General features: G+C 34.6%; 2 protein-coding genes across 2 annotated transcripts; one reads left to right on the forward strand and one right to left on the reverse strand.

Annotated features, from left to right (window-relative positions):
• Window positions 1-151: 151 nt before the first annotated feature.
• LOC100184556 (C-terminal-binding protein 1) lies at window positions 152-6,004 on the reverse strand. The gene is made up of 7 exons (XM_002127454.5): window positions 5,812-6,004; window positions 5,410-5,554; window positions 4,033-4,239; window positions 3,469-3,593; window positions 2,331-2,534; window positions 1,769-1,913; window positions 152-1,394 (listed from the first exon to the last, which is right to left on the reverse strand). The coding sequence occupies exons 1-7, from the start codon at window positions 5,938-5,940 to the stop codon at window positions 1,006-1,008; spliced, it is 1,344 nt and encodes a 447-aa protein (XP_002127490.1). The 5' UTR covers window positions 5,941-6,004; the 3' UTR covers window positions 152-1,005.
• Window positions 6,005-9,502: 3,498 nt separating this feature from the next.
• LOC100182192 (phospholipase B1, membrane-associated-like) lies at window positions 9,503-13,712 on the forward strand. Its single transcript, XM_002121442.2, has 13 exons — window positions 9,503-9,797; window positions 9,858-9,928; window positions 9,976-10,051; window positions 10,104-10,162; window positions 10,350-10,461; window positions 10,738-10,843; window positions 11,063-11,114; window positions 11,176-11,319; window positions 11,802-11,981; window positions 12,194-12,298; window positions 12,670-12,765; window positions 12,990-13,052; window positions 13,294-13,712. The coding sequence occupies exons 1-13, from the start codon at window positions 9,734-9,736 to the stop codon at window positions 13,579-13,581; spliced, it is 1,416 nt and encodes a 471-aa protein (XP_002121478.1). The 5' UTR covers window positions 9,503-9,733; the 3' UTR covers window positions 13,582-13,712.
• Window positions 13,713-14,340: the final 628 nt, after the last annotated feature.

Genomic DNA, 14,340 nt, shown 5'->3' on the forward strand with positions numbered 1-14,340 from the left:
CGTATCATATAGAACTAGATATATATTCAGTTCCTTTCTTTATGATTAAAAGAGAAAAATGACTCGTGCGTCAATCTTGTAACTAAATGCCAATTAATAGAAGCCGTAGAATCTATCTACGAAGTACATAAATTGTATGTCCACCAAATAGTAGTTCCTCCTGGTCAAGTGTATTCATGTGAAGTCGGTCACGGCAATTTATTATTATCACACTTCCGTAATAAACGCAGCAAAACATGCACTAGCTTAAATGTACGTGTGTGCATTGTTAAGACATTATCATCAGCAAAAATGGGGGCTATGTACAGACTATACAGGGTTTTAGAAATTTACTCAACACGAGGCATTTTGGACTGTGTGATACAAGTGAAATGATTGGGAAGGCATCAATCCATTCCGTTGATACAGAATTGCACAAAAATTGATGATAAATGGGGTAGAGTATGGCAATGGAGCCGACATAAACAGATAACCTTTGAAACCATACATGCTGGCACACACACACATATGTGGTCCTAGAATTCTACAGGATTGGAATACATGATCAGACACATGGTGTTCCAAGTGACGGAACATTGCTCTAAAATAAACAGATAGTTAGCAACAAACAGAAGGTGAAAGATATGCATGGAAACAAATAATGAACTCAAGGAGAGTTATAGATGCATGGTGGACTCCACTGTGGTTAATTTCATTAAAAGTTCAGTTCACTTTTGGGAATACAAATAACAGAACTTTATAATCAATTTACTATAAAATTGCAGTAAATACCTAATAGAGCACCAAAGAGGTTTTCAAATAATGAGAAAACATTGCGAGTGATGATTTCCCCAAGTCCCTGATCTGCTGCACGTAACTTTAAAAATTGAAACCCTATCTAAATATGTTGTCATCAAGTCTGTTTGTAAAGAGTTCTGTTTTTGCTACAGTTCCCAACAAGTTTTTGCGAAAATTGCTGTAGAAATATCTCAGTCCCACTGCCGCCAGTTATAGGGATGGTAAATCTCAGTCTTTATGCGGAATGTCTCCTTCAGATTTTCCGATGATCCCAGGAACTGGAGATTGTCGATTGATGACCGGTGAAGCAGAAGATGCCCTTCCAGGAATACCAGGATTGGGAAGAACAAGGGTGCTTGGAATTGAAGATCGGATCGAAGGAACGCTCTCCGGAGGCGCAACATCCAGAGCAGGAGCAGGAGCACCACCTCCAGAAATGCCTACCATTGGCATTCCGTATCGATAGTTTCCGTTTGTCTCATGTGACGCCACCTGTGGCTGTTGGTTGATGCCAGAATCAACAACCCATGGGTGGACAGGGTGGGCCAGACCAGGGACACCATGTGCTGGAAAATATTCCTTGTTCACACAGTTTCTTAACCCATCAGGTATCCGACCTAGGAAATAAAAATGGAAATGGTTTAGGGAAAAAAAACTGAATGTTGTCAAGGGTGGAATGAATAAGTGGTGAAGAAAAAGGTTTGAGCATTACTACCGATCTGAATAAAATAAATTGCAGTTGACCCCACCATCTCACACATATTTAAAATTGATAATTCAATACTGGCTAGCATTACATTTGGAACTTTGTAATAGCAAAAGCTATTTGATTTAATGGTCCAAGTAATCTCACTAAATACAGGTTAAACACAGATACATATTTGACACTGAAAATCATTTAAAAGTAGCCCCTGTTCAATGGCTGTGCCTTAAATCCCTAATAGCAAGAAAAAGTGGTAAAGTGTAAATAATATTTACTAGTGTATATTACCTGTAATTGCTCTTCTGATTTCAGCAGCAGCAGACTCCCTTAGTTCTGTGCAGCTCTGTTCACTGTACCATGCAGCATGAGGTGTAACAATAAGGTTAGGGGCATCTCGGAGTGGTGAAGACGCGTATGAGAATGGCTCGTTATTCTGTAGCAAGTTATACACACTAATTTATTATGACATACTTTGGCAGCAAGTATGTGCTGCTCTTTAATATGATATAGAATATTCAGTATACACCTAGGTGTTGAACTGACAGAAAACATGATTATCATTAATCCTTTTTTTAAATTACCTTTTAATGCCATACTCTTTATAGTAAAAGGGCCAAAAATTCTTTGCTGCACAATTAAAATACAGCAGAAGCACTAAATTACCAATCCAGATGCAGTAAAGAAGAGACACATTGCTAAAAGGTAATATGCTATCACCCATTTATACTACAAAAGTCCAAAAAACACATTACTATCAGTAAAATATGACAGCAGAAACATATCGTTGAGGCAGTAAAGAAAATGCATAATACTACAAGGTACTGTATAATAAATCAAAGTAACTTCCTACTTGAACATCTAATGCTGCTCCTCTTAGACGACCTTCTTTCAAAGCAGTTGCGAGTGCTTGTTCATCTACAAGTGCCCCTCGAGCTGTATTTACGAGGAAAGCCCCCTGTCTCATCTGCTTGATGGTGTGGTCATTGATGAGATGATGGTTATGCTCATTAAGGTTGCAGTGAAGAGTTACACAGTCGCTCTGATACAATAGATCCTGGGAATAACAATGTGGGCTTTAAATATACGGTAATGGAAATTTTGTAACAAAATCAAGAATTCTTCCCTTCTTAACATTGTTTTGTTACTAAAAGCAGTAAAAGTACTGTCTAATTTTAATAATAGTACAAATACACAACAAAATCAATAATGGAAATTTAGTAGCAAAATTAAAGTTTTTTTCTCTTTGAGATTGTTTTTTTCGTTTAAAAGCAGTAACATGATTGTTTAATTTTAATTGTGGTTTAAAACCAGCAGTTTTTTATGCTGACATTTATTATGAACTTTTCAGACATATGCTTGGTAACTTTTTTGCTTTAAGATACCAGCAAGTAGACATTACATTTAAATAATATATAATATTATTAAAGACCACAGATCTGTTGGTAACAATGGTAACACAATATAGAAAAAAGCCCCCGCAGGCAGACAGGCTACATGAGGTTCAGGTTAATAATTGTTGGTGTGAGAGAAATACAGAGAACTCTAAGTTTAACCAACTTGAAGTCAAACAATTCATGGAAATTCATTTAAATTTTAATAAAGATAAAAACAATAAATAGCCTATAGTATAACCATTAATTTACATAAAAGTATCCTTGTCAAAATATTAAAATGTACAACAGTATCCCTATTCCCTATCAATATAAAAACAATAGCCACAGCCCAAAGTAGAAGTTGTACTTACTACTTTCAATGTATTGACATGGTTAAGCAAATATAGCATTGCACAGTTTACAGTAAGCCGATAAATAATTAACAAGATGGCAAACAGGGTTTATTGCTAACTGACACAGAAATTCAAATCCAAAAATTTACATATATATATATAGGCTGTGATGTATAAATTTTATACATTGCAAAACCAATTGTAATGTTTCTGCATGCCTTACTATAGGAAGTATTGCTGTACAAAGTAACATATTTCTTACTTGCAAAGTAGCAACTCTTGAAAACCCTAATGCTTTTCCAATTCCATCAGATAAATACGGATCGTAAAACAAAATGTTGAAACCAAAAGCCTTCGCCCTTTGTGCAACAGCAGTGCCTATTCTTCCTATGAAAATAAAAGAATGAGTAAAAAATCAGCAAACCATAGACTACAAGCAGTGGCGCAGCCAGGGGGGGTTTCGGGGGTCGTGACCCCCCCTTTTAAACCAAAATAAAAACCCTTGTTTTTTTTTCTGGCTGCGCCACTGACTACAAGTACTGGATTTTTTGTAATTAAAATTATTTAAAACCTTTTCTTAAAAGGTTTCATTTTATTAAAAAGGTTTTAAATACAAAATCTTATTATTAAAAAGGTTTTAGGTATAATGTAATTATTCAAAAGTAAATACATGATACATTACCCCTTTGCTTATTGGACTAGCCCAATAAGCAGGCATGATATTAATATGCCTATTTATGAGATATAGCAAAGCATCATGCTATAACCATTACCCATTGGGCTACCCACTACCAGTAATATTTAATCATACAAATACTTGAAATACCTAATCCAATTATGCCGAGCGTATCTCCGCGCATGCGAGTTGCACCAGTGGCAAGGTCACGAATATTTTCCGCTGATTGTGGTCGACTGCCATCTTTTACAGCCATGTGAAGCCATACTATACGTCTGTAGAGGTTAAGAATATGACACAGGGTTGAATCTGCCACTTCTTCTACAGAACCAGATGGTACATTGCAAACTGCAACTCCTGCAAAGAGAAAGGCAATAGGTTTGATGGAGTTTAGTTTATGAAACATAATTTACTGAGAAAAAATAATCCAATGCATTGAAATAACTTTAGGTGGTTTAACAAATACATCAAATGAATTCTATTAAAACTTGTGAAAAGACAATATTTACTTTTATTTATATTTTGGTACTAAAATTTCTATAAATATTTCTAAAAATTTTAAGTATATACATATATGTAACATTTTAGATTTTACACATCTAACAACTAGGGTTGCATGTGAGTGCATACCACAATTTTTATTATTATTGCCTTTGCAGCACAGATTGAGTGCAAAAAAATCGACAGTGATATTGCGTTAACAGCACGACTGTGTCTGTAAGTCACTTTTGTGTTGAAATTCAAGATACAACAAGAGAACAAAAATTATTGTTTAAAAATATCTCATTATAAGCATGAGGCCATGACCACGTAACACACACAAGTACAAAATATAGCAATATTGTATTTATAACATTAAAAGTAGCGTGCCTGAAGCTATTAAATGTTTTGGTTGAAGGACAACTACTGCAGTGTGTGGTTTTTGCTGAAGCTCAACAAAAAATAAAATCACAGTGCATATTTGTGGTCATACAGCAGACTAAATTTATCAGAAATCTCTGATACCTAAGTAGACTATGTTTACACAACTCTTTTTTTCAAACCTCATTCTACGTGTTCACAGTTTACAGGTGTGACCAGAGGAAAATTGGAACATTGCCTAATATTTTCAATATTATGTAGTAAACATCTGCATAGGCTACTTGAAAACTTAACTGTTTTATAAGCCATCCAAAATTATATGCCAACGAGAAAGGCTTGGGTTAGACTTTACCTAATGGTTACATAATATATGCTGTCTGTGTCTGCCTTTCTACTGCTTGTAAAACTTATTTTGTTTGCCCACTAACGTGACTGTTACCTTACAAGCTTAATTGTTATGCCATCCTCTATAGTAAGGTTGCATAGAACAAAGCTTCCCAAAATGGGGGTAACAAGCTATAGGGGTCGCTGAGAGTATACCTGTTTTATATAAAATACTACATACTCTATACCATACCATTAACTGCAGTACTAAGTTTAAGACACAGCGACTCAGAGCAAAAAAATTCGAAAAACAAGCCATAGAATATCCCAGGGAGCACTTACCCATCTCAGCTGCTGCCTTTATATCCACATTATCAAACCCAGCACCAATTCGAACCACAATTTTAAGGGCTTTAAATTTATCTAGGTCTTCCCTAGTAAGGGTTATGGTGTTGTACAGAAGAGCCCCAACAGCTTCATTTAAAACCTTTAAACAAATTTAAATGTTTATAAGGGTGGACAGTTCTACTACTAAAAAAAACACTGTATTAATCAGTAAAATCATACCAACAAATAAATTCAATAGAAATGTACCTCTAACTACATTCTGTCAAAAGCAGACTTGAATCAAACATATTAGTCTTACAAAAGAAATTATCTACTACAGACTACAAAGTACTTATGAATGACCTATACACAAAACAAAATAGTAAAGTTGTAAATAGAGCAAACCAAGTCTCAAACCTTTTCATGTATCTCTTGTGTAGACTGGGCATCACAAAATGCAACAGTTGCAATATCCTTCAGTATTGGCATTTCTACACTGCAGTCCCTGCCATCCAGCAGAGCCACAAGAGGCCTACCACCAGCCATTACAGACCTTGTATCAGGCTTCTACTGTTGAAGGTTAATATCTGAACAAAGCATTACAATTAAAATACCTAAACAGTTATCCCTTGATAGACAGAATAACTCAGCTCATCATATACTATTTAGTTAAATATTAGTTCTACTACTAAAACAATGCAATGGAGGGGCCTATAAAGTATACCACATATAACTCTTATTAAGCAGATGAACTGAGCTCAACAATCAACATATACTATTCAGTTTAATACTGGTACTAGTTAAGGAAGGCTGCAGATACTGCACTGTTGTTTGATAGCAGTACAGTTCCTACTGTCCTTTTCGGAGAAAATTAAAGTGTAGATCCACAAGCAGCATGGAGTAATAGGCGGGTTATGTTACACTATAGGCTAGCTTCATGAATATAATGTGATTTAATTCAACTATTTTTTTTGCAGTTCCATAGGCCTACTTAAGATATTACGCAACACAATTAGCCTGTAATTCATCTAGCTTAACAAGTGTGCAGATTGAACAGGAAATATGTTATACACCAAGGAGAACACCATTTCCTGTGACAGTTGCATGCTACCTCAACCATGCTGCAATTAAGAGGCTCGTTATGCAATTTTCAAACTTCCAGAAATCGTCTCACTACACAGCTGCTAAAATACATTTGAGGCAACAGAAGTTTCTACACAATGACATCATTTAACTTCATGTCCTTTTCAAAGATAAAGGCATTTGGAAAATAATCATTTATCAAAAATATTAAACTTCAAAACTGCTGGGGAAAAGAATGCTGGGGGCTTGGGGCAATTAAGTATTTAACTATTTACTATCTATATAGCAGCATTATCAAACTTGCCATGCTACAATTAAAAGCCACAGCATGCAATTTTAACAATTCCGAACAAACACGTCTCACTACAAAACTCCTGGGAAAACCACTTCCCAATTGAGGTTAGTAACGTATTTATATAGCGACATCATTAACTTTTATGCCAAGTGTCTTGTTTTAACCAAAAATGTTACAGGGCAAATTTAAAAAAAATATGTATATATATATATATATATACAAGTTTTTTACATAAAATACGACTGTACCAGATTGCATAAAATTGATTATTGAATCGATGAATGTAAAACCACAAAAAGTTAAATTAGAGCAATAATACAAATACAATAGTTATTACATAACTACAATCTACATACATTCTTGTACAAACGCTTGATTGACTTTATTTTAGGCAATTAAGAGAGTGGTTTAATAGGCTACATTACTGTATATCATGGTTTCAATTAAACAATACAACTACAAGCATAGCATGTAAAATAACTTTTACATTACAATACATCTGTCACTATTCTTTGACCACACTTAAAACATATTATATATATAACATTTATTATATTAACATTCAACATAATTCCAAACAGATGTTTCACCCATATCCTATTAAGTGTCATCTAATTTATTGGTGGTGAACAAAATACATACAATGATTTTCTATTGTCTTCATATTTCAAAACATATGGGTGAAATACATTTATACATCACAAGTAGTGCAGCCAGCACACTAAACTAAGCTTCGAAATATAATTAATAATAAGAAGCTTTGCTTAAGTTTGCCTATCAGGTCTAACAATACAAAGATTCAGACACTTGGCTAATCCACTGTATATTACGCAACAACACAATTAAATAAACTTTATTTTATATAGGATTTTAAATCACATGTATATATACATTTATATATAAAAGATACTGTATATTAAATGTATAGATTGGTTTTTAAAATTGAAGAAGCTTCAGCTGTGTGAGGCATTCCTGTAGTAAGAAATCATATGCTACTATAAGTGTGTGGGATGGAATATTTATGACTCACTGGTTACTCATACGATTGAGATGACAGAATCAAAACATAGTTGTGTGTGGCGTTGATAGACAAATATTATGTGAGTCTTATATGAACCAGGTTGACCTATACTAACAACATGGAAAGGGAGTGCCAATACATTCACACATTATATAAAGTCAACTACACCAAAAATTGAAAGCAAACAGTTGATTATACTTTAATGTTGACATAACATTATTGGGTAGGCTCATGCTTTATACTGCTTTTGATGATTGAGCTACTGAAATTAAACACATCTTTGTTAAAACAAGATGGGACACAACCTAATTACAAATACATAATTTAGGTAATTGGCTAATTTATTAATATCTATATATATTATACAAGTAATTTTTAATCTATTATTATGTAAGTTGGTTTTTTTTTACTTGAAAGCCACTGTTGTATCGGATCTTGTTTAATAAATTTTATAAAATAATAAGGGGAAGAGTGTCCATTTTAACCACAAAACTACTTTAATTATATACAAAAATTATGTGACCAACAAATGATATGGCCAACAAGGCTATATACAGTTATACACAACAAATAATCTAAAAAATAAACCAATGCAATTTCAAATATTGCAAACAAACAAGTTGTACTAGGCTATAATTAATGTCTTAACATTGACATATACAAATAAACCGACAAGGACACTAGCTAGTAACTAAGGTATATTATTCAAGAAATAGCCGCCTTGCAATATAACGTTTTAAACGAATAGGCTCTGTTGTAAAGAATATATACCAAAAATAAAACCTTGAGTATTTTCTTAAGTATGGATGTATTCATGAATCATGTATACACATCGAATATAATGCGGTAAAATGGCCGTGAAAACACAGTAACTGTTATAAATATTCTGTACACTGTTATAAATAATCTGTACACTATAATAAAAAGTCTACACAACTGTATACTCTCGCCTGATCACAATAAGTGACCTACTGTTCACGCTGTACCGCATTTTTGACATAAGCATTAAATAAGCAATTTTGTAAACGGTACAATACAAATTTTACAGAACATTAGGTGTTCCGTGTGTTATACATAATTTTAAATCTGTAACAAAGGTGTGGTATCTAAATTTATAGTATTGTACGTGAATAAATAACTACAAACTTTATCACCGAATTTCGGATTTTAAGATTTGCATGGATTGATCAATCTGCCGCCTTTTTCTCTGAAATCCATCCGTTAGGTGGCGAAACATATATTTTTATAACTCCATGGGTTTGCTTCCGTCGGACATTTACTACGATCGGTGTTTTATGCTCCATGTGGAGCTTGAAGGTAATAGCAGAGCAGTGTGTCTCGTATTTATTTGTGTTTAATATTTAACAAATGATAATTGTTAAAAAAATGTTCTATTTACGAAAAAGTATCAAAAGTTACGTTTTGCAACCGTAACTTTCGCCTAAAAATCTGTATAATTTCTTTGACTAATCATTTATTCCAAAACCTTATCACAAACAGTGTGCCTGTCGTAAAGTGGAATTTCCTGTTGATTACCCTGGAATAATATTTGCACCCCTTAAATGTCCCATAACCCCGTGTCATACAGCGGTTACGACCTTCAAATCGTAAAGTAGATGATACTAAACTGTTGTTAGTAATCACGAAATACTATTAGGATTGAAAAAGCAATGCAAATGTTTACTAGAGGTCGATTAAAATAACCACATAGTTTAGGTTTACGACATTTGTTTAACATCCAACTATTCGAACAAAGGACAGAACCCACAGAGTGATGACCAACATGGTCGTAAACTTTTACGAACTGAATGCATACCATGAAAGCGACAACATATCTCTTGAAACAGCCTTAGCAGTTGGAGTGTTTCTAAAGTCACCTCGTGTAAAGAATTTTACATTGTTTCAGTTGCGAAAAAGGTATACACATACCTATAAACGTAATGCCATCGAAAATTTCTCTTTCATTAATCTTTCTGCTGGTAGCCACATCACTGGCAAATTCCGGTAAGTGTTAGAATATCAGTAAGTTTCGTTTGAGCAGTTTAGTCAAACAATTTATTTCAGAAGGAGAAAACGACTGGGTAAATCAACTTGAACAACTGGAAAAAATTGCACAAGAAAATGACCAAACTCAGGTAAAAAAAAAACTTTTCGAAATACGAATTTATTAATAACTTTTTAGAAAGCACCGTCATCAAGAGCCAGTGGAACTTCTTATTTCAATATTTCCCTAAAATGCGAACCCAAACCGACATCTGGTAAGGTTTTTAAATTTATATTTTTACATTGAAATGCTAAAATACTTTTTAGTGCATCAATTACGACCGAGAGATATCGATATTGTGGGCGCGATGGGAGACTCTATAACGGTAAGTGATCTGGGTATATGTGTTCAGACCACCATCATGTCGCGCACGGACACCGCCACAAATTAAGTTTTCACGTTAAAACAGTTTATAAGTGATGCAAAATATTCAATTGATGTCATTTATAATATATTAAATGAAAGTTTAGAAGTCACCACGTATCTAACTTTGGGGATTTTTTTAAACACAGGCTGGATTCGGCATCGAGGCAACGACATTGCCTGGTATCGGTGTCGAATACCGAGGGCTGTCTTGGTCGGTGGGCGGGGATTTGGACCTCGATGGTTCTGTTACTATAACCAGTAAGTCAGGCTTTAGATAAGGGAGTAAACGCATTATTTGTATTTAGTTATAGTGATTTAAAGATATTTCCTTACGCTGTACTTTAGTGTTTTTTTATGTAGCAATCGTATTTAATTTATACGTCGTCGTGGCACAGTATAGCACGCCTTTCAGCCAAGAGGGACTTACGGTTCGAGGCCCAACGCTGCTACGATTGTTGGCGTCTGTGTCATTGAGCAAGAAACTTAACGACAGCGCAAGGAAAAACTAGTTCCATTTATTAATTCAATTTGTAGACGTTTTGAGAAAATTTAATCCGGAGGTGAAAGGTTACTCAAGCGGTACCAACAGAGACGGTGGAGATTACTGGTTCAACGTTGCCGTTGGCGGTGCTCGTTCTATGTAAGTGCGCCATTTTGAATTAAACGCAAAAACAGAAAGAATGGGCTAATAGACTTATACACGCATTTATAGTACTGTGGGGTAAGATAAGATACCGTTAGCACCTAAACCCATAATTCCTGATCCTGTTTTTAAATAGAAGAAAAGGCGTTCCTTCTTACCCCATACTACTGTAACAAATAAAGATATTGTAAAGAGTAGTCTAACTTCCCTTTTCAGACACATGCCAACTCAAGCGAGAGACCTTATCGAAAAGATTCAGAACGACTCGGTAAAAAAAAATACTGGAAAAATTAGCCACTTATACTTTAGCATCTGTTTTTTTTCAACAGAGAACTAACTACGAGAATGATTGGAAGTTGATAACGATTTTCATTGGTGGGAACGATCTGTGCGCAATGAACCGTAACAACGATTCTTCACCCGAAAATTATGTGAAATATTTGAAAGAAGCACTTGATATTTTACACGCAGAGGTAAACAAACTGAGTTTTGAAAAAAATGATTAACCTCATCCATAGACGCCTTTGCTTTCGCAATCTGTTCTTATAATACCCATATTTTTCATTAAAAAAACTTTAAGGTCTCAGAAATTTTTAAAGCATTAATTAAACCATACATTATCAGATAAATATCAAACGAAGTAGAATTATTCTATGGGCAAATATATTATATTATATACCGAGCATTTAGAAATATGCCGAGTAAAGTATATATAGTAGGGTGGGGGAAGATGGGACACCTGTTCATTCTATTTTCTCGTCTAATTTGATAGTAAACAAAGAACTTTTAAAGGGGAAAAAAAAACTTTTAAAAAAAAAAACCCCGCATTCTGACGACTCCCATAGACAGTTGTTAATTGTTTAAAACACAGTCTGAATATTTGGATATTACGTGCTAAAGGTGTCCCATCTACCCCCATCCTACTATACAAGGTATTACAATAAAACGTTTACAGTTACCAAGAACTATGATCAACGTTGTTGAAATCATGGAGATCTATGTTCTACCTGATGTTGGGCATGGATATGGTTCGACACCTCAGTGTAGAGCTGCCCAACTGACTTTCTGCAATTACATCGTAGCTGCCACTGATGAGGAACTACCGATTATCATTGAAAAGAATAAGCAGTACCAAGTGGGACTTTTGAGATACATTTGTTACGCAACTTCTGCTACCCACAGACATATAATGTTAATAATCTTTTGGCGGCTCGCCTGGTATTTTCTTAACGAAACGTCGGAAATACACTTCAACTCAATATACGTACAACTAAAATTAGGATTAGCATATCAAAAACTGTATTATTGAAGCAAGTAAAAAAATTGTACTCATTCGTTATTATTTAGACTCTTACTCAAGATTTAATCGCAAGTGGTAGATACGACACAAGAGACGACTTCACCGTGGTCCTACAGCCATTCTTTCGCAACACAGTTCTACCATACACAGAGGTAACGAACAAAACAAAAAACAAATTTAATATTTTGATAAACACGGGTAAGGTGGGACATCTCTAGCACATAGTGTGCAAATATACTGATCTCGTTTTAAAAAATTAACAACGGTCTATGGAAGTCGTGAGGATACGGTTTTATAATTATTTGAATGTTCTTCGTTTACTGTCAAATGGAACGAGAAAAAGTTCATTGAAAATGCGTCTCAGCTTCCCCTATACTCTACTATATTATCACCCGTACGAGCACGGGGTGTGGTACGGGGTGAGCACAACAAAACACCCGTGTTATAACGACTATCGTTGCTCTGCCATGCAACGACAAAAAAGTTCATTTCATTCATCAACAAATATATTTTCTACCTTTAGGATGGCCAAGTTGATTCTACTTATTTCGCCCCAGACTGCTTCCATTTTAGCAGCAAAGGACATGCACTCGGTGCAGTAAACTTATGGAACAACATGGTATATTCCTAACTAATATAAACATATTTATTTGTTTAACTTTTTTGTCTAAGCTTGTATTTTTTTTGTTTAAATTTTTAATTTTTAAACTTGGACCTTTTTTTAATATATTTTGTATCTGCTGAGTTTTTTTTGAACTTGAATTTTTTTGTTTAAATTTGTATTTTTAATAAAGTACTTTTTTGTTTATACTTGTATACGCTTACACCTAACTGCTTTTACAGTTGCAACCTGTTGGTGCGAAGACTACCGAATGGGACATCACAGATCTGCTTTGTCCATCAGAGGTATATAACTAAGTATACATGCATTTATATGTTGTTTATCTATATGGGTGGAGTTTTACGACAAAAGGAAAGCCATGGGTCTTATAATTTAAGCCAGAGTTTGCTTATTACCTTTATGTTGTGTTTAACTTAAAACGTTTCTTTTACGAGCACAATAAAGTTAAAGTGTCAAGTTCTGTTCTGCGACTAAGAGATTTATCACAATACAGCTCTAGATTTTAAAGTGACATTTTCTCTTCAGGAGTTTCCGTACATCTTTACCAATTTGAACAGCGTTGGGACACAATGGCCAGGCAGTACAACAACAGAAATGCCGACTACTACGACACGGGAACCCACTGTAGTAACTTGTCCAACAAACACATGTTTAAATGATGTACCGGATTGGGGAATTGCTGTTCTAGCAATAGCAGCCACCACGCTTCTGTTTCAATTTTTCGCACTTATGTGCATCTTTATGAGCAAGAAGGGACCAAAACACGAAGGGAAAACTGCAGAGATTTATAAAAATGGAGTTTCAGCTTTGTAATTGGTTTAAAATTTGTTTCGAACTCAAATTGCTCTTAATTCAAGTAATATTTTCATTTTGTTTGTGGGTAATTTGGTGTTATTTGTGCTATTAAATACTTCAATTGTTTGCTAATACATTGAACATACAAATCGCCCCTTTTGATCCGTACACAAAAACGCAATTAATAGATTACTAGTGACAAGTATGCATAGTAACGTGATTCAGCAAGACCGAGTTTGTTTGCAATGGTCGCGCTAAACAAGCTCACCGACCTGCTGGTACAGCGTGCGATACAATGTTACCTTTTCAACCTTTTATTGGGGCAATGCCAAACAAATATGTGGGGAGACAGCTACAACAACGCTGAAGTTGTCAACCCTCTAAGATTGATAGTTATGCAAACACATGGAAAGTCCTGATTATGCATTGTTTGCCGGTTAAGATACATCAGCGATTATTGGAACATCACGCGACTTAATTGGGTATAAGAGAGGCGACAAATTAGCCACAATAAGTTTTTGCGTATAACACGAAATAACTGCAACTAAATCTGCGTTAAAATGGATCGACTAAACTTTCTGCTGGTGATCTATTCAATAGCGACTCTTTCACGCCTCGCATCGGCAAACGTTGGTAAGTGAATGACAATATGTAGATTTAAATGTTAATAGTAATAACTCTATTAATGGTTAAAATATATTGCAACGTCAATTTCAGGGAAGGATACGATTTTTCTTAATTTAAACTATATAGATTATAGACTATACCGCATCATTT

The sequence above is a fragment of the Ciona intestinalis genome, unplaced genomic scaffold (genome assembly GCF_000224145.3).
Source record: "Ciona intestinalis unplaced genomic scaffold, KH HT001131.1, whole genome shotgun sequence".
In the NCBI taxonomy this organism is placed as follows: Eukaryota; Metazoa; Chordata; class Ascidiacea; order Phlebobranchia; family Cionidae; genus Ciona; species Ciona intestinalis.

Bases quoted from the DNA above. Each gene is read 5' to 3' on its own strand.
- LOC100184556 (XM_002127454.5), bottom strand. From the start codon at position 5,940: ATGGCTGGTGGTAGGCCTCTTGTGGCTCTGCTGGATGGCAGGGACTGC. The intron at 2,535-3,468 runs GTAAGAAATATG...TGTTATTCCCAG, and splicing joins CAAGAGTTGCTACTTTGCAA to GATCTATTGTATCAGAGCGA. The intron at 1,914-2,330 runs GTAGGAAGTTAC...AACTTGCTACAG, and splicing joins GAGCAGCATTAGATGTTCAA to AATAACGAGCCATTCTCATA.
- LOC100182192 (XM_002121442.2), top strand. From the start codon at position 9,734: ATGCCATCGAAAATTTCTCTTTCATTAATCTTTCTGCTGGTAGCCACA. The intron at 9,798-9,857 runs GTAAGTGTTAGA...AATTTATTTCAG, and splicing joins CACATCACTGGCAAATTCCG to AAGGAGAAAACGACTGGGTA. The intron at 11,982-12,193 runs GTGGGACTTTTG...GTTATTATTTAG, and splicing joins AAAAGAATAAGCAGTACCAA to ACTCTTACTCAAGATTTAAT.